The 24,733-nt window shown below is 44.8% G+C and overlaps 1 protein-coding gene across 1 annotated transcript in view; it reads right to left on the bottom strand.

The window, feature by feature from the left end:
* LOC146072692 (adhesion G protein-coupled receptor E3-like) overlaps positions 1–24,733 on the bottom strand; it is a 208,316-nt gene that overhangs the window by 38,047 nt on the left and 145,536 nt on the right. Inside the window, exon 7 of the mRNA XM_083179887.1 lies at positions 7,264–7,456. Within this exon, the coding sequence (XP_083036013.1) occupies positions 7,264–7,456 (193 nt within the window). The remainder of the gene's footprint in view (positions 1–7,263; positions 7,457–24,733) is intronic.

Below are 24,733 nucleotides of genomic sequence, written 5' to 3'. Positions count from 1 at the left end.
CATACAGACCAATCAGTCTTCTCAACACAGACGTGAAGTTATTTACCAAAATCCTCGCTGACCGTCTCCAAAACATTTTACCAGATATCCTTACCTCGCACCAGCTGGGCTTCGTTAAGGGACGACAGTCGGTGAAAGGAATATGAGCGGCAATTGCGGCAGTGGCAGCTTCCTCACACTTCACTGCTAACACTCTTTTAAGCCTGGATACAACCCGCGCTTTCAATACAGTTTTATGGCCCCACCTATTTACAGTTCTCAGAATTAGAGGCTTTGAACCTTTCTTTATTAATTTCATAAAATATATATACACTGCCCCTCAAACTAATCTAATTATCAATGGGAACAAAAGCGCACCGATTCAAATGTACAGGGGTACAAGGCAGGGTTGCCCCTTGTCCCCCCTACTATTTAACATAGCCTTAGACCCTTTACTCCGGAAACTGGAGATGGATGCCAAATTTAAAGGCATCCAAATAGGCAGAAGCTCTATCAAATTAACTGCATTTGCTGACGATATTTTAATATATACAGCTAACCCTGTAGAATCCCTCCCTCATATTTTTAAAATCTTAAATCAATTTGCAGATATATCAGGATTCACAGTAAATAAAACCAAATCGACAGCACTCTATCTTGGTCCTAGACATACGTTCCCCCACATTTTAACAAACCTGAATGTGACCTGGGCAAGGGAGCACTTCTTATATTTAGGAGTACACATTCCACGCCGATTGACAAATCTTTATGGATTAAACTACACACCTGCAATAAAAAAGATTACAGACGAACTAAAAGATTGGAAGAACCTGCCCCTATCATATCTAGGTAGGACAGCTCTAATTAAAATGATATCTTTTCCCAGGCTCATGTATCTAATTCAGGCCCTCCCCTTATTTATCATGACAAAAGACTTGCAAAATATCAATAAACTTTTCAGACAATTTATTTGGAAAAAAAAAAGATACAAAATCAGCTTGCTTAAATTACAACAAATTAAGACAAATGGGAGATTAGGCCTCCCAAACATACAACTATATAACAAAGCATCGATGTTCCGATACCTGTCGGATTGGATACACGACAGCGAAACCTACACCAACACCTCATTAGAACGAGGATTCCTAGATAGTGGGGACTTGATCTATTTTCTTCATTCGCAGGACTGCGAACACTCAAATCATATAAAAGATAATCCACTGTTGTGGAAGACAAGAAAAATCTGGCACATTGCCAGAAAACAAGTAGGCGCAAATCCACACAAAACCTTATTTTTACCATTTTTAAACAACCCAAATTTCCAACATGGTAAAGCCAGATACCCATTCAATATCTGGCACACAACTGGCATCACACATATAGGGTGTTTGGTGGATAAAAATAGAAATACACCCTTGACATTTGAGCAAGCTCAAGATAAATATGCCTCCATATCGGGTTTCCCTCTGGCTTTCCTGCAAGCAAAACATTATATTTTGGCGGTAGTCAACTCCTTCTCAGAGAAGGATTGGAGCAACCAAATTGACTCATTACTAGCCACGCCACCAGTCATTAGAAAAGCTATTTCATACTACTACAATTGCTTTAGAACTAATTTGAATTATGAGACCACCAATAGTGGGATGAGTCATTGGATCTGACGGTTGAGGACCTTCTACGGGCTTATAATGTCTCCTGTGGGTTGATCACCTCATCTATGTATAGAGAGATGTTCCTCAATATCCTGCATAGAACCTACCTATCACCTCACCGAAGCTTCCTGCTGGGAAGATCTACCTCACATGCATGCTATAGATGCGGTGAGGAATCAGCAACTCTATATCACTGTTTATGGTCATGCCCGGTGGTCAGGGGTTTCTGGCTCCAAATAAAACATTACGCTGAAACACATTTAGTCAACTACCTACCTTTTAATGCTGCCTGGGCGGTTTTTGGCATTATCCCTGCAGAGGTTAAGATCACAAAGGGATGTAAACGCCTATTAACAGCCATAAGCGCTGCTGCAAAAAAAAACTATTCTCCATGAATGGATTTCTACTACAATACCCTCCCTACCTTTGTTTAAATCCAAACTCTTCAACTTATTTCGTATGGATTGGGTGGAGGTTTGTTTGGAGAAGGAAGTGAAGGTGGAAAAGTTCTTTGCCATGTGGGAAACTTATATCTCAACCCTTTCCTTAGACATGAGAAACCAGGTCCATTCGGGTCTCAAGAGCACATCATGGTACCTTTTGCGACTGATAGGTGGGGACCCGCCTGTAACATTAGACAATGACAACACATAGGCGCACTGCCCTTGGGCGGGGTGGGGCGTGGGGGGGGAGGGGCCACAGTTTTTCTTTACTTTTTTATTTTTTCTTTAATTCTTCTTTAATTTTTCCCTAATTCTCCTTTAATATCCCTTTGGTTTATTGTGATTTCTGACAAATAATTTTGTTAATAAAACCTGCAAAAAAAAAAAATGCATACTGGACATTGTTAATACCCCCGATAATGTATAAAGACCTTCTCGAGTGTAAGAAAATTCCTGTTGTATTTCACATCATCTGATACTCTTAAATTTGATTGTACTTTATTACTTCTAACAAATGATTTTGCTAATAAAATGACAAGCCAAGGAAAAAAAAAAAAAGGAGAAAATTGGATAGAAAGTATGCATGATGGATACTGTTAATATATCCTGAAACTGAATAAGACCTTCTACAACACACTCTTAAAGTGCAGGAAAATGTCCAATGTGTTCCACATCATTTGTCACTTTTATAATTAATTGTATTATCTTATTCTGTATTTGTTGCATTTGACGCTTCAATAAAAATGTTATGAAAAAAAAAAAAAATATTAACATATAATATATAAGATAAAATGGGCAATAATCACCCCTGTATGGATGGACCAGAGTGTGGAATTGTGGATTTAAATAGTCTCACTTGTTCCTAGTACTGCTCTCTCAGTTTGGGTATATCAGATGTTATATGATAACGGGTGTCCATATACCTGGCTGTAGGCCTGATGTTAGTATCTCCCGTCGTGAGGAAAGATGGAACACATCTCACGGAATGGAGGGCTCCATTGGTAGCCTGATGTTGAAAACTCCCATTGTGAGGAAAGGTGGTACACATCTCACGGAATGGAGGGCTCCAAAAGTTCAGCAGGTGGTGGTTTCCCTTTTTAAAGTCCAGTCGGTACAATTGGATTGGAGAGTTAAGTGGGATATGAGGATTTGTAATCCATAAAGGTCCAATAGGGTGTGTAGGCCTGACGCGTTTCGTCATCCACAGATGACTTTATCAAAGGCATGATGCTGTTAGGTCTAACTTGGGTTTATATACCATTTTACAGGAAGTACAACATTTGACCTCAGTCACAGAGTACCCAATTAGTCATTGAAAAAATTATGTTATATACACTATTATACTCATTATATAGTTATAGGACTAAAGGAGGCAGTCGAGTTAGTAACTTACATATATAAGTGTAAAAAGTTATACTGTTTTAGGCACATAGAAACCTTATTTTTTAATATCTATCCTCCACATCCGGTTGCTGAAACGCACGCGGCGTTCAGCTTCCGGCCTGTGGAACGCAAGTTGTTGTTAATTATCATTGGTGGACAGTGGATGACAATTGCTATATTAGGAAGTGGGGAGAGAGAGCGGAAGTCCCTGTAGCCGGCAGGAGTGGGTCAGTTCCGGCATATATTACCTCCGTCGGACGTCCTGGTCATACTCATTGCTTTCCCGCAATTGTTTTTTTTTATTCTTTTACACTTTGAATAATCACTTTATTATTTATCATTAAACATCTGAATGTTTATGCCTTAGCTGGAAGGCTTCGTTATTGTATATTAATATAGCAATATACAATAACGAAGCCTTCCAGCTAAGGCATAAACATTTATATGTTTCATTGAATGATAAATAATAAAGTGATTATTCAAAGTGTAAAAGTACAGGTTGAGTATCCCGTATCCAAAATGCTCGGGACCAGGAGAATTTTGGATAACGGATTATTCCGTATTTCGGAATATTTTAATATTTCAATGATGTATTTTGAAGTATCTTGCATTTATGCTGTATAAACACATAATATACACACAAATATATTTTATTACCACATAAAATACACACAAATATATTTTATTTGTTCAAAAAACAAGGTTTCAAAACGTGAAACAAAATGTGTGTACTATCTCAGCACTGAATTTGAATGCCAAGCAATCATTTTCTTGTACATATATAGTGCCAGTTACATATCATGTCCTCAGTAGTGCTGTTACAAATGTCCCCAGTGAGTTTTTAGCAAAAAAAAAAATTTTTTTTCACTTTCTGGAATGTCCGTATTTCGGAATAATTCGGATAACGGATATTCGGATACGGGATACTCGACCTGTATAAAAACAAAACATTGCGGGGAAGCGCTATCAAGTAGAAACCGGAAGTTCCGGCTATCCACGATGCGCTCCAGAAGATGGAAATTACATCGGCGCCCTGAGTATGACCAGGACGTCAGACGGAGGTAATATATGCCGGAACTGACCCACTCCTGCCGGCTACAGGGACTTCCGCTCTCTCTCCCCACTCCCTAATATAGCAATTGCCTCCTTTATATTTAACTATATAATGAGTATAATAGTGTATATAACATCATTTTTTCAATGACCAATTGAGTACTCTGTGACTAAGGTTAAATGTTGTACTTCCCGTAAGATGGTATATAAACCCAAGTTAGACCTAACAGCATCATGCCTTTGATAAAGTCATCTCTGGATGACGAAACGAGTCAGGGCTACAATTGGACCTTTGTGGATTACAAAACCTCATATTCCACTTGGACCAGCTCTCCAATCCAATTGTACCGACTGTACTTTAAAAAGGGAAACCACCACCTGCTGAACTTTTGGAGCCCTCCATTCCGTGAGACGTGTACCACCTTTCCTCACAATGGGAGATACTAACATCAGGCCTACAGCCAGGTATATGGACACCCGCTGTCATATAACATCTTATATACCCAAACTGAGAGAGCAGTACTAGGGTGATTATTGCCCATTTGATCTTATATATTATATATTAATATGTTTTTTATTGTGTACAACATATATGGTCTTATATAAAAGTTGTGATTTTATGGCATCTAAGTGCTAATGATATATTAAAAGTGTTTATTATTTGTAATACCCAATTGGTCAGAAACATTAATTTTTTGAAAACTTACAGCGCTCCACCATCCATTTTTCTTTTCCTCTACTTTTAGTATATATAGGGGTCTAACCACCCCCTAGGTGTGAGCAGCTCGGCAAACATATACTCACCTCACCAAGCACCTCATATATCCTCTGCCATCTAGGTGGTAGAGTGTATATATCTCCCTTAATAAAGAGATTAGTCAGACTCATTCAGTCCTCAAAAGAAACAAGTAGAGAATTTTACACATACTGTATATGTTATCATTTATTTCATTGATTATAATTTGGTGAATAGATTTTTCAAAACGTGCACTCTGAAAACATTTCTTTTGATGTATCTTGGATAAATCCCAAACCATTGTCTTCTGTAGGCACAACATCTGGGCTTGTCAATAACAATAGATGTAGCTGATTCTCAGGCTTCTCTGAATATAAATATTCCCATACTGTAATTAACAGGTTTTAGGCATGTGAGATTCAGATTCAGTATTCATTAACCCATGGTTAAGTCAGCGCTATTTTTCCACCAGAATGCCGTTCCTGAAGTTCAGATGAAAAATAACATCATCAGGAACAGCACTCCGGAAATTCTAGTAACCAGCGGCGTTGGGGAAACAAGCAACAGTGGGGTCTGTGGCGGGCGCTGGCAACATTTACAGCTCTGCGAGCAGCCAGTTAAGGAGATGCCCGGCCATGGCAATGATGCACGTCTTGATGTTGCGCAGCGCAGCGCTGCCGCTGGCCTGGGTCTTGACTCTCAGACATACTATTAATGTGCTGTACACAGAGCCTACTGTGTACAGGATGGATGCAGCAGTCTCTGGTCTCTGCCTCCCTCCGGGTTCCCCATGTCATCACGTCACAGGCCCAGGGGGAGACTGAGAGACGCGGGAGAGAAGCTGGGAAGGCATCTCAGACAGCAGCAGATTATATGTAGAGGTGCGTTCAGTGTTGTGCCTGACTGGCCTTGATTAAGTATTAGCATTTTTCATAAATATATGTATATATATATATATATATGTAAACCCCTGTACCCCCCTCTGCCAGTCCTCCTGCACCTCCCACTGCCAGTCCTCCTGTACCACCTCTACCAGTCCTCTTGTTTCCCCTCTGCCAGTCATCCTGTGCCCCCTCTGCCAGTCATCCTGTGCCCCCATCTGCCAGTCCTTCTGTTCCCCATCTGCCAGTCCTCCTGTACCCCCCTCTGCCAGTCCTCCAGTGCCCCCTCTGCCAGTCCTCCTGTACCCCCTCTGCCAGTTCTCCTGTACCCCCATCTGCCAATCCTCCTGTAACCCCACCTGCCAGTCCTCCTGGCCCCCCTCTGCGAGTTCTCCTCTATTCCCCGCTGCCAGTACCACAGTACCCCTCTCTGCCATTCCAATGGTACCCCCCTTCCCTACAAGTGCCCCAAAGCCAGTCCACCTGTACACCCCCCTCTGCCAGTCCTCCTGTACCCCCTACAGCCCAAATGTTGAAATTTAAAAAAAAAGGAAAATCTATACACACTGTTTGAAGCACCACCCCCACAAAAGCTCTGCCCACATCTCCACCCACTCTGCTCTTCTCAGAGAGTTCATAAACCTATTTTTCTACAAATATAGCACTGCATACAGTTATCTTCTCATTGGACCATATTTAGATATTTAATTTTCTTAACTCCTGTTTATGACTTAGGGATCCATTTATCACGAATCCTATGTTCAGTGGGGTCTGGGCACGATATTAGCATTGCAGCATGTAATAATACCACACGTCCCTGCGAAGAGAGAGAGAGAGAGAGAAAGAGAGGGAGAGGAGTGGAAGTGGGAAGCAAAGCAACAGAAGCAAGTGACTGAGTGTGCACCTGAACAAACCATGTTGTGCCGCAAGGGGAGCACATACATTTATTATTTTTGCATGCAGGGTAAATACGGTCTGCCTTTGCATGTGGCCCACACATGCTAGACAGCTGTATTTAAATACTGAAATTTGGATTTCAATTTGCATACACCCCTCTCACATCTCTGCACATATACCCTTTGCCTCATAGCAGTGTTTTTTTTTTTTTTTTTGGGGGGGGGGGGACACATTCTCACCTATCTTAGGTTTGCTAATACGCTGGTTCCTTGGTGCAGCAGTGAACAGTAAGAGTGTAATGGTCTCCACATTGTCCAGGAATGATGTGACAAATATTCCTCTCTGAGATTCATTAGCGATGGATAAAATATCAGATTGATTAAGGAGCTGATTGAGTGTTTCTGCTGCTTTGATCAGTTCTTTATCTGCGTCCTGTGTGACCAGAGAGACAAAAAGATGGCGAAGGGTGAGTGTTATGGATGTAGAATTGGAGAACAGAGATAGTGGACAGAACAAAAGTTCAATGAAAGAATCTCAGGAAAGTGAATATAGAGCCTACTCGCTTACTTTACTTTAAACTCCTGCAGGAGAGTCCAAGAGGGTGCAGCACATTCCAGTGAGTAATGCTTGTGGTGACACTGCCCGTGACACTGCCCTTTACTCTTTTCTACAGTGTATTGCTGTTATTAACCTTTGGTTACTAATCTGGTGCATTTGGTTGAGTTGTTAATACCAGTGGCGTAACTATTAATTATGTGACCCCTTGCCGAATATTTTGCCACCGTGCCTCCTGCCGCATCTGTCTTGCGGGTCCCGGCTCTCCCGGCTCCTGCTGCTTATAAAAAAAAGTGACCTTCAGAAAATGGCTACCCCCATACTGCAGACCATTTTTAAGGTTGCTAAAGGAGGCCGCCGCCTCCTCTAGCATCCTCAAAAACTGTATTGTATTGTTGTCCCCGGGGTAAGTGCTAAAGTCCTAATCACATTAAATGGAATGTTCAGTTAATAGTAAAAGTGTCTACTGTATTTTTTTAAGACAAGTCATTGTTGTCTATTTGTATCACTTCATTCAAACATCCATTTGGACTGCTGGATAAAATCAGGATCCCAGTGGATTTTAAAAGGGGGATGTCTGAAATCATCCCATTTAATGTGATTGTGACTTTAGCATTTACAAACAGAGCCGAACAATGCAAAGAGCTCTCTGCAGTGAATTCGGAACACAGGCACAGCAGCAGGGGGAGCTACAGAGCACGTTCAGCTCCTGCAGCAGCAGCAGCAGCTTCATTCACATTAGAGATGGGCAAAACGGGTCACTAAAAAGAGCTGGGATCAAGTGATCAAGCAATGAAAAGATCTTTTAGACTGATCATCGGCTCACTTTGAAAAAAAGGGGTAATTTGATCATAACAAAGCATAATTTGTTTTACAATCATTTATTGCCATAAACTGTAAAATCAACATTTTTTTTAAAACTTTTTATTTTTTTAAACAGTGAGCTGAACAAATAAGAACATACATCACAGAGTAAAACACTGATCGATGGCTGGGTGCAGAATCGCCATCGATGGCAACCATCGATGGTGTCTGCACCGATGGTCATCCCTAGCAGCAGCAGCCTTGCTATTCTTTCTTTCACTTGCAGTCGCAGCACTGTACTCAGTCTCCAGAGTTAGTACATCTCAGCCTGCCACAGGTGGCAGTGCTGAGCTCAGGCAAATGCATTGTAATGAAAAACAAAACTGAAAGTAAAATAATGATGGCTCATCTTTTTGGGATCTGCAGCTCACTCACTCTTTTATTTGATACGTCCAAAAGATCTGCTTCGTTCGCGAACGACCCATCTCTAATTCACATGGCTTTCATCACTGTGAGATCTCCTCCTGTCCTCCTACCTTGGTAAGTGCTGTATGATGTGTGTCTGGTTGTTTGTATGTATGTATGTATGCTATTTGTATGTATGTATGTATGTATGTATGTATGCATGTTCTGTATGTAAGTATTGTGACAAAGATCACAAACACAGCAACTCAGATGAAGACTTTGATGTTTATTTTGAACAGCAGGCCACAGCATCTCAGGTTAATCCATATGCAATCTTTAGCCCAGGACCAACGACATGGGGGTGCTATGGGTATATCTGTCCTGGGCATGGCCTCTGGAAGGGCCCAGGCAGCTGCTCACAGCGACAGAGGCACGGTGCCACCCCCCACCCCCGCGGCCGCACACCACCTCCCCCACCCGGTGGCTCCCCAGCCAGGCTCGCACAATACACAGTGCAATCTGCAGAGCACCGAGCCTAGGACACTGCAAGGCTGCACTGTGCAGTGTGCGCTGCCGAGGAGATGCTAGGTAAGTAATGGTACTCGGGATGCATGGTACTGGGGGGGTGGCAGCTGTAATGGTACTGGGGGGGGCATACTGAAGGTCAGTCCCGCTCCCCCGTGATTCCTAGTGGCGACCCTGCGTTAGCCTATCACATGGGCTGCTAATCCATCATCAAGAGCAAGGTGACTCTTCCCTGGAATCCCTTATATCAGGAAATCTCAGGTACTGCTGATTACACACTTGGGATTCTGCTACTGCTTCCAAAACTAGTCTGGATCCTCCACATTACTTTCATGAGGAGATGCTGTTTCTTCCACAGTATGTATGCATGCATGCTATGTTTGTATGTACATATGAATGGATATGTTGTTTGTATGCATGTATGTTATATGTATGTAGGTTGTGTATGTATGCTGTGTGTGGGCCAGATTAACAATGGGCCAGATGGAGCTGCAGCTCCAGGCCCCCCATGAAAATAGGCCCACAGGTACATCATATAGTGTGCTGCTACTATACACTGGAAAACATTCCGTTCCTTCTGCAGCAGCCTCAAAAAGGCCGTCCGACTTACCGGCTCTACTACCCGACCTCGACCCCACCTTGACACTCTCTCCTTAGGCTCCGGGGCACTGTACACTTGGTGGCGCAAAGGAAGGCTTTTATTCTCTAGTCTGATCCCGACCTTGCGGTCCCTGTGTGAGGCACACAAGACGTGTGACATCATGGAGATGCCGCCCAGCGCCCAGGCACCAGTGCATGCTGCCTAGTAACAGCACAGCAGCACAATCATGACTGCTGCTGGCTCTGAGAAGGATACTGAGAAGGGTGACTGATCCTCCTGAGGTGAGGTGTCACCCTGCTAGCTACTACATTACTGCACTACTGGTAAAATAAATTTAATTTACGCAATGACTTAAAATATTGGCTAATCTATCTTTCTATCTATCTATCGATATATCTATAGATAGATATACATATATAGATAGATAGATAGATATGATACATAAATAGATGCAAAGAATAGGCATCAATCCGGGCCTTTTTAATGCAGAAATGTGGTTTTAATTGATTTAAAAAACAAATAAGCAGGACAATTGGGAGGTATGCGTAGGGCGGAATGCCACCCAGGTTCGGCAGCAGTGTGGGATACCATCTGAACTCTGACATTTTTTAAAATGGGCAATCACTTACAAGCCATAGTTTTGCATTGTAAGTAATTCCCCCTTTAAAAAAGCATCCCACACTGCCACCGAACTCGGCCAGCATTATATTCCGCCCAATATTGTGAAAAATCAAAACAATTCCTTAATCTAATTTTCATTTTTGGATCTTTTTTTATCATTTCTGTGTATCTTTTTTTGTTTTGTTTCAATAATTGATTTGTTGGAGATAATTGAGCATTTAGAGTTTTCTATTTTTCAAATACATGCATGCAATCACACACACACACACACACACACACACACTCCAACTGCACCGATCACCCCCCCCCCCCCCCCCTTATCAGTAGCCATATACCCCCCATGCTGGTCACATCCCCTTGGCGGCCATTCAAAAATTACAGCTCCAGGCCCATGAGGACCTTAATCTGGCACTGGCTGTGTGTATTGCATATATGTATTTATGTATGCACATACATCCTGTATATATGTATTTTGTATGTGTGTGTGTTGTATGTATGTATGTATGCATGTATATTGTGTGTGTGTATATATATATATATATATATATATATATATATATATATATATATATATATATATATAGATAGATAGATAGATGCCTTTTGTCCTTCAGGACTTCATCAGGGGCAATGAATCAATCTATTTAACAAACGATAAAGAGACTTCAGAGAGATATTCAATGACAGGTTAACGACAATTGGACGATAGCTGGGTATAACTTTCTCCTGTCCACAATATGCAGATATAGCCTCTGGCTCTCTAAGAACCTGTGATGCACTGCGTGTCCCACTTAGAGAGTCTATATCTGCATATTGTGTACAGGAGAAAGTTATACCCAGCTATCGTCCAATTGTCGTTAACCTGTCATTGAATATCTCTCTGAAGTCTCTTTATCGTTTGTTAAATAGATTGATTCATTGCGGATTGATACTATGGCCCTTATTCTGATCGGTGCGGATATTCCCGCATTCTTACGGAGCGGTCCGCACGCTACGGTGTTTTGCCGCATGCGGCCATCGTCCGTAGAAACGCCCACGTGTCCTCCACATTCGGACGGACTCACTCTTTAAGAACAGGGCGTGTTTACGGACGACATACAAACCATGCGTGTGCGGGAGAAACACTCCGATTCTGCACGGTATTACAGAGTATTACAGAGTATGCTCGGGAATACCGCATCCGAACGGGAGCCAAGCGGTGCTACCGCACGTAAGCGGAGTATTTACGCCAAACAACCCACTATTAAGTATCTTCTGCAAGACATCACATGACCCACTTATTCAATTACCTATCCTCATAAAAAACTGCTTATTTGGAATTGGAATCAATTAAATGCCAATATATCCTTACAAGCATGCCTAACACATGCATTGCACACATTAACCCTTACAGCAATTTAAGTGCAATGGTTTGTATTACACCCTGTGTAAAAGATTATAAACAATCTACACATATACTGTTTAATGTGCAAAGAAAACCAACAACTGTGAACTTGCATAAACAATTTATTAGAAAACACAATGAACATATAAATAAAAAAATATCAAATAATAAATTAAATGAGCAGATCTCTGAGGTCCTGCAGGTCGGCTAGCAGGAGCCTCAAGTGGTGCTCCGCCCGCAGGAGGGCCCCACGCACCCCCTCATCTGCCGGTGTGGTGTCATCTGTGGGCATGTCAAAGGGGCAAAAATTAGTCATGTTATTCATGCATACATTTCACATACTGCGACATAAATTGCACAAATGCTAGGTGACATGTGTGTGTATATATATATATATATATATATATATATATATATATATCTATGTAGAGAGATAGAGACACACATAGATAAATAGATATGACACATACATAATACATACATGCAAACTTATTTACTACATACTGTCTTTTTTTGCCTCTACCCTTTACTCTGCAGAAGACATAACAGTCATAGTGTTTCTTCTCAGTCACAACCCACCCATGACTAACCAATGACAAGCATGTCATGGCCTCCGTCAATAAGAACTTGTCACAATCTGCTCAGTCTAAGTTCAGTGATGGTTCGTGGCATGGGAGTTATGCAAATGTCAGGAATGCACAGTACACATCCTCAAAATCATAATTCTGTCTAAACCAACCTACAATTCTGTGAGGGCAAAAAAACAATCTGAACTACAGGGGGTGTTTAGGTAGAGGAGGCTCCTGGGACACTGGCAACTTCTGACTCCATTCCAAGGTAGGCCGGGCCATACTCCATTTATAGCATACATCCTAGAGTTTATAAATAACATTCACCAACAATATAGATTCCACTATTTGATGGGTCATAATCTACGATTGCAGCAGGTGAATTTAATCCACAAATGATCCACTCATCCCTTTACTCCAGGATCCTGTTTAACTACAACGGTTATGTGGCATTCAAAATGGAGCTCCAACCCATCCCACAAACCTGTGTAATTGAGAGGTGTCCTGGATGAAAGGGATGCCTTGGACACCCCATCTAACCCGTACCTGTATCTGTAGCTACCCACTTTGGGGTCTATATGAATAGTATTGGAACACAATTTTTAATCACCAGTGCTACATAACAAATACCAGTACAACTACTTCATGAATGATGCATTATGTAAACATACCGATCTGCTGGGACTCCGGGGCTTGGCACGCCTCCTCCCCCTCTGAATCTGACTCCTCTGGGGAAACCGTGGCCTCCTCAGCCCCCTCCTCCGCCAGCTCCTCTGCCACCATCACCACGTCCACCTCCTCCGCCACAAGCACCTCCTCCTCCACCTCCTCCTCCTCCACCTCCTCCTCCTCCACCTCCTCCTCCACCACCACCACCTCCTCCTCCACCTCCTCCTCCGCCACCAACACCTCCTCCTCTTCCACCTCCTCCACCACCACCTCCTCAGGCACCTCCTCCTCCTCCACCACCTCCTCCACCATCTCCTCCACCATCTCCTCCTCCTCCACTTCCTCCTCCTCCACCCTTGCCGCCACCTCCTCCTCTGGGTGTTGGGCCTCCTCCTGGGCCAGGGCTGCCTCGGCCTCTTCACGGGCCTGTCGGCCTCGGGCTCGTGCTGTGTGGTAGAAAAAAAAATCATGGTCAATGTCGGGTCATTGGGGCACATGTATTAATCCATAACAAGACATACATGGAAGGGTGATAATGATGGCAAACGATGCAGGCAAGTAGCTCCTTACTGTTAATGGACTCAAAAATGAGACATTTAAATTATTATGTGATTGTTAGTAATTTGTTCAAACATTACAACCCTGGCATTTATCAATGTGTAACACATATTAGATCTGGCACATTGTATGCATCAGAATCCTCAATGCTATGTCATTACATATAAAAGCCACATGACTGCATGTTAACCAGGAAGAAGCACACATAACAGTCTATGGACTTTTAAACCCATGGACACCCACTTATCATGAGACACATGTTATTGTTTATATATGCTATGTTGTAAGTGCGAAATTTCATAGCTAAAATACTCACATTCAGCAATTTCGCCCCTGATTTGCTGCAATAGCTGGGGCTGGCGCCTGCGGAGGTCCGACCACCGCCTCTCGAGCTGCCCGAGGGACCTCCGCACCCGAGTGCGGGCGTAAATACGGCGCCCTGCCGCAGCATATGCCCTCCGCTTATGGCGGTTAGTTATAAAGGGCCCCGCACGGCCCAGCCTTGTCTCCATGACGGAGACCAGAACCCTCAGCTCCGCATGTGTAAAGGGGTCTGCCCTTCGTGTCTCCGCCATGTTAACAATGGCATCTATCAACCAATCAGGTGGTGGCATTGGTTGATCACAGTTATTTGTGTTAATAACTTTATTGTTCATCTTTACATGAACAGCGTCTCTGCGCCAACACAAATGGTGACAAATTCGCATGCCTTAAAAACAGTAGTGCTGATGTATGGCAATGAACAAATCTGATATATATAAAACACAGTGTGTATGCACTTAGCAAATCCAATGACGCCTGGCTCCGCCAAGCAACGCGTGCTATAGCTTAGCAACGCATAGCTGTAGTTAGCATTACTTACTCTATGCATCTATGTGTATGCGTACATTTATGTGTCAAAGACACATACACATACTTGCAGGTATCCTGAGACCAGCATTATACACCAGCCCTGCCTGCCTGCCTGCCTGCCTGCCTGCCTGCTCCTTGAAATGTTGAAACATGTGAATAAATTCAAATATCATATATATATATATATATATATATATATATCTGCAAACAAATCATACATCAACACAGGAAAAAATCCCCAACACATTAGAGAATAAATCAATGTACTCACCAGTCATCAGGGATAGTATCAACTACAATAATGAAGATATAACAAACACATAAGATCCCTTGTACAAGGTATAATAATTAGCACCTATATTGAACTTCCCCCAAAACTAAGCACATATGATAAATATCTCCTATTTCTTTGCCATTAGGAGGGCAGGCTGGCTAATTTTAGTTTTGTAACACTGACAACTAACACACTGTACTTATTTGAAGGGCTGATTTTGACTACAATTGGTGTGTTCTGTCAACTCGATAACATGTACCTGAAGTATCTTTGCGCCACAGAGTCCCGCAGCTGGTATCCCCTCCGGCATTCAGGGGCGCGGGATGGGCGCATGGGCGGATCTTGCGGCTCAGATGGTACCTCCCACTCATCAAAGGGTATCTCACGCCGCACAGCAATGTTGTGGAAAAATATACACAGGCCCACGATCCTCGACACCATTTGAGGCGCATATTGTAAGTCACCACCAGTGCGGTGGAGCACTCTAAATCGACCTTTTAAAAGGCCAATTGAGCGCTCCACCACTTGCCTGGTGGCAACATGCGCCCGATTGAATGCCTCCTGTGGGCCCGGTGCTGGGTAGCTGTACGGCGTAAGTAGCCAGGGCGTACATGGGTAACCGGAGTCACCCAGAACCCACGCATCACGGCCTTCCAGCTCTTGGAGTCTTTGCCATATCCCGGTTTGTCGGATGACATGAGAGTCATGGGCACTTCCGGGAAACTTCGAGTTGAAGGCGAGAATTTCCATGGATGGGCCACATACCACCATCACGTTCAGTGAGTGGAACAATTTGCGGTTCCTATATATCTTCTCACTTCGAGATGGAGGCACAAATGGTACATGGGTGCCATCCACAGCCCCTATCACATTAGGGAAGCCAGCAATTTGATGGAAGGCCTGCTGGCTTCTGCGCAGGGTCTCGGTGGCAAATGTCATGGCCATGAAGTGCCCCTTGCGCCTGAACATGGCCGACGTCACACGCCTCAGGATTCGGCAGAAGGCCGGCTGAGATATTCCAGCAAGTACTGCCACTACTTGTTGGAATGATCCTGAGGCGCAGAAATGCAACACTGCCAGCAGCTGTGTGTGAGGCGGAATTGCTGTCGTGATCCCGTGTAGAGGTTCCAGATCGCTCTGAATTAAGGTGAGCAGATCCAGAATGACATGTGGCGGTAACCGGTACCTAGTAAGTACCTCATCATCGGGCATAGCAAACAGAGTGTGCGATAGATTCTAGCACGTCCTAGCCTCCTTGGCCGACGAGTGGGGAGAGCCGCAAGTGCCCTTAGCCTCCTCTCCATGTAGCGCATCATTGCTTCAGCAACCTATAAAGAAATGAACATAAATACTGATGCACCTATGCACATAATGGCCATATCCCACTACAAATAGATTTGTAGCCTTCAATACGTACAATAGATGGCCGCCCCGTGAAATCCCTCAGATCCATTTGACTCTATAATGATGACACAATAATATGAACTCAATACACACCGTCCAAAACACTCAGATAAAGGTGTCAGCATTTTTTGCCGACATCATGTACTATGAGACATTTCATCTATTGCTGGGACATGTTGTCCTGCAATAGATGAACCCACACAGGTTTAAGACCTGTGAGTGAAATAGTGAACATGTGACATGTTGCAATAATGCTACACGCACTTTGCTGGCCCAACAATCTGTAGTCAGTGAGGCAATTGTGCATACATTCATACACTTACATTGTTAATGGATATCATATCTACAAGGAGCATGGAAGAGCTTACCTTAGACCCTGACAAGTCCAGATCTGGAGACAAATGATTCTAGCAGCAAGTCACTATTTATAGGGCTCTCACATGTGTGGTCTATAACAGTAGAGATGAGTATTGCATGACTTGTGGCCTGGATTATCTAAGGGATTGGGCTACTTTTAGCTTGCAATCAAACGCCACAATACCACAGTAGTCATGAATCAAATGTCATGTCATGCTAGCAAATAGCATGTGTATTGTGCAATAGTCACAGGTGTATCAGAAGATTCTATGCAATGTTAGCATTGGTGCCCAGTATTTCATGTAGAACTTTCGCCAGGTTTTACACAATGGAATTTCCGCCACCGTATGCGGCGCGAAAAAACAGCGACGTACGCTCACGCACGGAACGCAGCTGCCGCTGATGTCCGCCAAACAGGCTACACAAACAGTATATAAAGGTGTATTAGAAGGTGACCATGTTGTTGCTAACATGTCTGGATCACAACCAGAGGTGGACCCAGATCTGCAGCAACTATTTGACCAGATGGACTCCAGCACCACCTATGTGCCACTGCACATGCGGCCAGTGGGTAATGAGGAGGCTGCTGGACCTTCTACAGCAGGGCAACCTGCACCTGACCATTCTACAGCAGGGCAACCTACACCTGGCCCTTCTGCAGCAGGCCAACCTGCAGCTGGCTCATATGCACCATCAGCAGAATTGATTGGAACACAACCGGGGACTTCACAAGGTAGTACCATGGCCAGCACTTCAAGTGCAGCGACACGTGACAGGGGGCGTGGCCAAGGACGTGGCAAGGGGAGAGCCAGGGCAACAGAGGAACCACCCAAAAAAAATAAGGCATATGAAGCACAGGAGCTTGCCATCCTGGTTCCCCGAGCACGTGATTGGATTGAGTGTCCATCGGAGAAGCTGACACACACACGCAGATGGAAGATTTGGGAACAGATAACGGCAGAGATTAATGAAGTAGCGCCACAAGTTCGTGAGACGGACCATGTGAAGAAGAGGCAAGTTGTTTTGTCATACATGTGCCCAGTAATAGCCAAGTAATGATTGAATTGATGCTTAGATGGATTTAGCAAATGGCCCGTGAGGTTGTTACGATACACATACATTATTGCCATGTTATTTCGGTGAGAGTTAGAGTAGGGTGATTGTGAATGTGTATTGTAACGGTGGATATCATAGTTGCATATAATATTATCTTTTGGACATTAATCACATGTCGTAATATGTAGCACAGAGCAATGGCTGCAACAGCTAACATCTGGAGTGACATGTATTAATATGTCAACTTACATTGCAGGTGGCAGGACTTCAAAACCAACCTGAAGAGGAAGATGACCAAGCGGTGGGAACACAGCCAGACATCTGGGGCCGGGCCCATGCCATCAGGGCTAGAGCTCACCCCCCTGGAGTTGATGGCCGAGAGCTGTATATCAGTTGAGGAGATCAGGGGGGTGAGCACGATGGATAGCGAGGCCCCAGCTGAAGTGTTTGCGTCTTTGCTGGAAGGTAAATATTGGTCATGCCATAAACTTGTGCAAGTAATTATCTTAGAATGTCTCCTAATTGTGTTTATCTTTTTCCACAGACACCCCACCGCTTGGTGACGACTCTGCTCAGGAGGTGGAGGAGTCCGTGCCACCTGGCCCCAGTGGTAGGCCTGTGCAGCAGCAGCCATCGGCCCAAGCCGATTTGGCCGCCTTGGCCCAGATGCTTGGGGACATCAACCAGCAGGGAGACTTGGCATCAGAACGGATGCATAGGACCGAGGAGATCCTGGCGAGCTTGGTCAGCACCCAGCAGGCCATCGCTGCGAGCATGCAGGCCATGGCTCAGTCACATCAGGCCATGGCTGCAAGTGCTCAGGTGCTGGCCGAGCAAGCCACCCGCCAAAATGATCTCCTCCTCCACCATAATGAGCTTATGGTGGAGCTGGTTACCAGCAACAGGGTCCTAATGTCATCCGTTTCTGGTGCATTACCACCGGCAACACTCCCTGCTGGCAGGAGGGGTAGACCAGCCAACCCCTCAACATCATCTGCTCCACCTGCCCCAGCATCTGGCCGTCCCCGAAGAGCTGCTGCACAGGCCAAGGAGCCTACCAAGGCCAAACGTGGTCGCAAATGAACTTGTGGCTGCATTAATCTCCACCGTTATGTGTTCCCAAATCTTCCATTGTGCTGTGTGTGTCAGCTTCTTGTGTCCAATCACGTGCTGAGGGTAACCAGATGAGCCCTTGCTTCATATGTCCTTTTTGGTTCCCCTGTTGCCCTCTTTTGCCTGCCATTACTGTCAGCTGTACTTTAAGTGATGGCCATGGTACTATCTTGTGAAGTCCCCGGTTGTGTTCCAAATGATTCTGCTGATGGTGCATATGAGCCAGCTGCAGGTTGGCCTGCTGCAGAAGGGCCAGGTGTAGGTTGCCCTGCTGTAGAATGGTCAGGTGCAGGTTGCCCTGCTGTAGAAGGGCCAGCAGCATCCTCATTTCCCACTGGCTGCATGTGCAGTGGCACATAGGAGGTGCTGGAGTCCATCTGTGTGCAATTATATTTGTTTTGTATTATTATTTATTTTGCTACATTCCTGCCATGTTGTTTATTTTTTGGATTTTGTATTTTTTGGTCATTGCATCACAGTGGCATTGACTGTGACATGTATAGAAATAAATTTTTTTACTTTACCCAAAAATGTGTGGTTTCATGAGTACATGTCGAATACACATGTGTATTGCTAGTATTAATATTCTGTCATGTCCATTGTTAGCAGTTTTAAAGTGTCTGACAAGTACAGGATATGTGGGTGTTTAGTAAGGGTTCCTTGAAGCAGCAATGGTTTCAATTAAAGCACTGACAAGCGGCCTATTAGTGAGTAATGAGTAAAGGAGTAGATTCTATTGGGTTCAGGTGTTAATGCTTGTAGTCATTAGGCGTACGTTCGCCTACCGCATGAACGAGTGGTGTCCGCAAAGCAATAGTACACTTGTGGACACCGCACATTTCTTCCCCTTTTGATCGCGTGCATTCGGAGTGCTATCCGAATGTACGCCCCCCAACATAAGTGTACTCCCCCGTGTCCGCCCATGTTTCCGCCCCGTTTTGCCCACTTTGAAACTACGCCCATGTGACATTCCGCATGACGCCCATAATACGCCCATATTTCCCGACTGATTGCGGGGAACAGTTTTGTACGGGATTTGGCCGAACTGGTACGGAGTCAAGGCGTGGCACATGCGCGTTGCGTTCTCCACGCATGCGCAGACGCCGAAAAGACGCGATCCGTAAGAATGCGGTAAAGTCCGCGTCAATCAGAATAAGGGCCTATATGTGGCATATATAAGAACAGGAAAATGCTGATGAATTCTTATGTGCTGCAAAAATCCTAATAAATGCTCATTTGTTTTTACTTATTATTTGATACTGTATGTACATAGCCACTCAGTGGTGATAAAATACAGTGCACCTCTATACTGTTCTTTCAATTTACCCTTCTGTTTGTGCCTTTGTTAACAACGAGGTGCTATAGGGATGCTGCTTTCCTAAGTGCAATATTAGGGCCACAACACAATATTAGGGCCACTTCCCCCCAGCATGAAGTGAATAGAGGCTGTGCGCACAGCGTCTATTCAGCGGCGGGGGGCGTGGCCTAATTGTGGCTCATTTGTATATGCCGCGCCCTCGTTATCATAGGCCACACCACCTTTATTGGGCGCTCGCGCGGCTCTGTGTATTAATAATAGTGTCCCTATTGCACATCAGAAGTTGGGAGGTATGTGTATGCTCTATGTGCCTGTAAGTATTCTGTGTGTATTGTATGCATGCAGTGTGTATGTATGTGTGCTGTGTGTGCGTGTATATGTGCAATAAACCGGAAAGTATATTAATTAATTCCCTATTCCTTTCCTCTAGCAGGTAAGTGTATTAACTGTAGGAATGTCCATGGCAATGTTTCTTTCTTTTATATATCAGGTATTTTATTTTACAAGTTAAAACATTCAAAGGTATATGCAATAAACATTGCATAATACAGTAACAAAGATAGTTACGATCACGACGGACACAAAACACAGAACTATAAGACAATTTATATATAGATATTCAACATAGATATACTGTTACCATTTTCACATGACATCAAAATGACAATATTATCACTATTCTATAATACTACTCTATTATTGTGCAATAATATACTGTACCTGCTGCAGCTGTAAACTGTTACTCATGCCCCTTTCCCACTGCAGCCTTAAAACGGTATTTTGCCGATTTTTGAGGGCAAAATACCGTTTAAGGCTGCAGTGGGAAAGCGCCAGAGTTGAAATACCGTTTAAAGTTAAACGGTATTTCAACCCGTTTTCAGAGCAGGGTTTTGCACGGTAATCTACCGTTTAAGATGCAATGGGAATGCATCTTTAAACGGTAGAGATGATTGCTGATTTTTTTCAGCAATCATCTCCGTGTGTGTACGCTGCCGGGCTGAAAGATTAACCACTTTCAGCCCGCAGCGGGTCCACAGCGTGCAGCGCTGGGCAAGATGTGCCCAGGTGCTGCGGGAGGAGGGGGGTCCCTGCTGCTGCTTAGGGGAGAGGGGGTACCTGTCAGCCTGACACGGCGCTGCCGCTGCTGTATCTCCCCCCCGGCGGCCGCTGCCGCTGCTGTATCTCCCCCCCCCGGCGGCCGCTGCCGCTGCTGTATCTCCCCCCCGGCGGCCGCTGCCGCTGCTGTATCTCCCCCCCCGGCGGCCGCTGCCGCTGCTGTATCTCCCCCCCACCGGCGGCCGCTGCCGCTGCTGTATCTCCCCCCCGGCGGCCGCTGCCGCTGCTGTATCTCCCCCCCGGCGGCCGGTCCTTGCGGCGGATGTACAGTCAGTGTCGGCGGTCCCTCTGGCGCAGGGGAAATAGTACTTATTTCCCCTGCGCCAGAGGGACCGCCGACACTGACTGTACATCCGCCGCAAGGACCGGCCGCCGGGGGGGAGATACAGCAGCGGCAGCGCCGTGTCAGGCTGACAGGTACCCCCTCTCCCCTCAGCAGCAGCAGGGACCCCCCTCCTCCCGCAGCACATGGGGACAGCTTCCCCCCTCTACCCCCACAGCACCCGGGGACAGCTTCCCCCCTCCAAGCTGCCTGTCTATCCTTGTTGATAGATATATATCTATCTATATATATATATAGATCTATATATATATATATATATATATATATATATATATATAGATCTATATATATAGATCTATATATATATATAGAGATCTATAGATCTATATATATATATATAGATATATATATATATATCTATATATATATATATCAACAAGGAAAGACAGGCCTGACCCATTGTCACAGGCACTAAACGTTTTGAAGAGCTAAAACGTTTTACCTGCAATGGGAATGGTACTTAAATGGCATTTGAAACTGTAATCTGCTGCAGTGGGAATGCTAAATACCATTTAAGATTACCTGTAAACTAAAACGGGTCTGCAGTGGGAAAGCAGCATCAGTCTCTCTATTTATTAGGTAGCGATTATAACCAAAGCAGCTATTTTTGTTTTGCAGATTGGACTCCTGCACTGAGTATCCTGGCAATGGGCTTACTGTATTTGTAATCCACAAGTGAGAGTGAATCAGGTAATAATTGCTGGCTTAATCACAATGGCCCTTATTCTGATCGGTGCGGTCGGATCCGAATATGCGGCCAGGACCGTGCGTGCGAAACCCCGCCTTCCATACGGATCGCCAACTCCGTCCGTACGCGGTAAGAAGCTGGCCGAACGGACCGCACGTGTATTTTTCACGGAATACGCCTCCTCCATCTCAGGGAACCTCCCCCATCATTCGATGGTCGCAGACCATCGAATGCAGAACCGAGTGGTCCACCAGCTCCCGCAACCTCAGACCACACGGACATTTTTCCGTCCAAAAGCAGGGATCTGGACGGGCAGCTGACATCCGGCGATGTCATATGTCCGCCCCCTACACGTGCGTCACGGCCGCATTACCATACATGGAACGCCCATATGCATATGGTAATGAGCCCAAATAGCCCTTCACGCCCCTCTCCACCCCCTGTTCGGAGTGTTCACATTTCATGCGGGATTTGGCCGTACGCCCCGCTCGCACATGCGCAGAGACGCCTCTGCACATGCGCAGACACAAAACATCGGCGGCACGAACGCACGCGGATATTACCGCACCGATCAGAATAAGGGCCAATATAACAATACTGTAAGAATACTGTATATATCCTTTCTCCACTTTTCTTCATATCCTTTGCCTAAGTGTGTAAGTCACTGTAGCATACCCTCCAACATTTGATTGGTAGAAATCGGTACACATACGAAAAGGGGGCGTGGTCACAGGTAAAGTGGGCGTGACCACACCCCCTTTTCAAATGTGTACTGAGTATTTTAAAAATGTAGAAAAATTATTGCATACAGAAAAATGAATACATTTTACTTATTTACAATATTCCAGCAGCCATCACCGTCACAAGCATAGAAAGAGTGCTGACCGCAGCCTGGCTGCACAGAGACATACCCCCGTACCACAGCCGCCGCTCCCCACGCTGCTCTTGCTCACATCAGCCTGGCTGCACAGTGCACAGAGACATACCCCCGTACCACAGCCGCCACTCCCCACGCTGCTCTCACTCACCCCGGCTGCACAGAGACATACCCCACGCTGCTCTCGCTCACCCCAGCCTGGGTGCACAGCAACAACCACCCTGTCCCCTGAGTGCACCGGGTCCGCGATGTGTGACGTCATAACGTGTCGCACGCTGGCCTAGGACCCGAAATGCACCCTTGGGAACGGGTGCTTTGCCCAGGGAGCGCTGCGCAGTGCGCACCACTGACTGTCAGCCTCAGCCAGGAGGAGGATGCGCACCACAGCCTCTGGAGCCAGGAAGAGGACGACAGTCAGAAAAAAGAAAAAGTATATTTGGGAAAAACGGTACATTCGGTACAGTTGTTATTTGCCGGTACAGACCATTCAAAAACGGTACTGTACCGGCAAATTCGGTACAGTTGGAGGGTATGCTGTAGCATGAAGCCAGTTGTATAAAGTCTTTACGCCATATTGCTTATTACAGTCACTATTTCTCCATCAAATAATATTAGTCAGGGAAAACGACTTCTTCTCTCCTTCTGATGAGGAAGCACATAAATGTCTGCCTGTTGTACAGTTATCATCTGAGGTAAACGCAGTCTCTGTGTTAACCCTGCATTAGGTTGTTAGTGAAAAAAAGAGTTGTACCAGCGCTGGCTGAAATTAATTTTTATAAAAATTATATAAAATAATGATATAGTAGAACGGTATCCTTTACAATATTTATTTATCAGTAAAAATGCTGAAATAGCTGTACCAATAATAGGTAATATATAAATGAATAAAACAGGGGGTTACAATAAAATCATAATAAAGGACATTCAATCGGCATCATAATGAATTGTGGGCATTGGTGTATGTATATATTACCACACAGACGTCACAGATGGTAGTCCCATATAGCAGCAGATATCCAGGTGGCCAGATACAGTCCCAAAACACAGAGTCCAGTTGTAGAATTAGGTTCCTCTGGTGGGAAAGATGGTGAACCTGGAGGAAGAATGGAGTATCCAGTCGCTGCCTCGGATTATAAGTCCGGATGGGGTGGTGCAAATGCACGGTGCGTGGTCAGCTGTGATAGAATTTGAGCCCGATGGTGATGCGATTAGAGAGAATGTCCAACAGTGGGTGGCTCAACGCGTTTCCCTGGGTCAAACACCCAGCTTCTTCAGGAGCAGGTATATGTGTGTCACCCTGCTGAACTGTTTAAATACCCTGCTGGTAATTACCAAATTGGGAACAGCTGTACAATGTGCATAAGAATTTAGGATACCTAAATTCTTATGCACATTGTACAGCTGTTCCCAATTTGGTAATTACCAGCAGGGTATTTAAACAGTTCAGCAGGGTGACACACATATACCTGCTCCTGAAGAAGCTGGGTGTTTGACCCAGGGAAACGCGTTGAGCCACCCACTGTTGGACATTCTCTCTAATCGCATCACCATCGGGCTCAAATTCTATCACAGCTGACCACGCACCGTGCATTTGCACCACCCCATCCGGACTTATAATCC

Source organism: Crinia signifera, chromosome 4, assembly GCF_055691185.1.
Source record: "Crinia signifera chromosome 4, ASM5569118v1, whole genome shotgun sequence".
NCBI lineage: Eukaryota > Metazoa > Chordata > Amphibia > Anura > Myobatrachidae > Crinia > Crinia signifera.
This window is presented reverse-complemented; position numbering and strand designations above follow the sequence as displayed.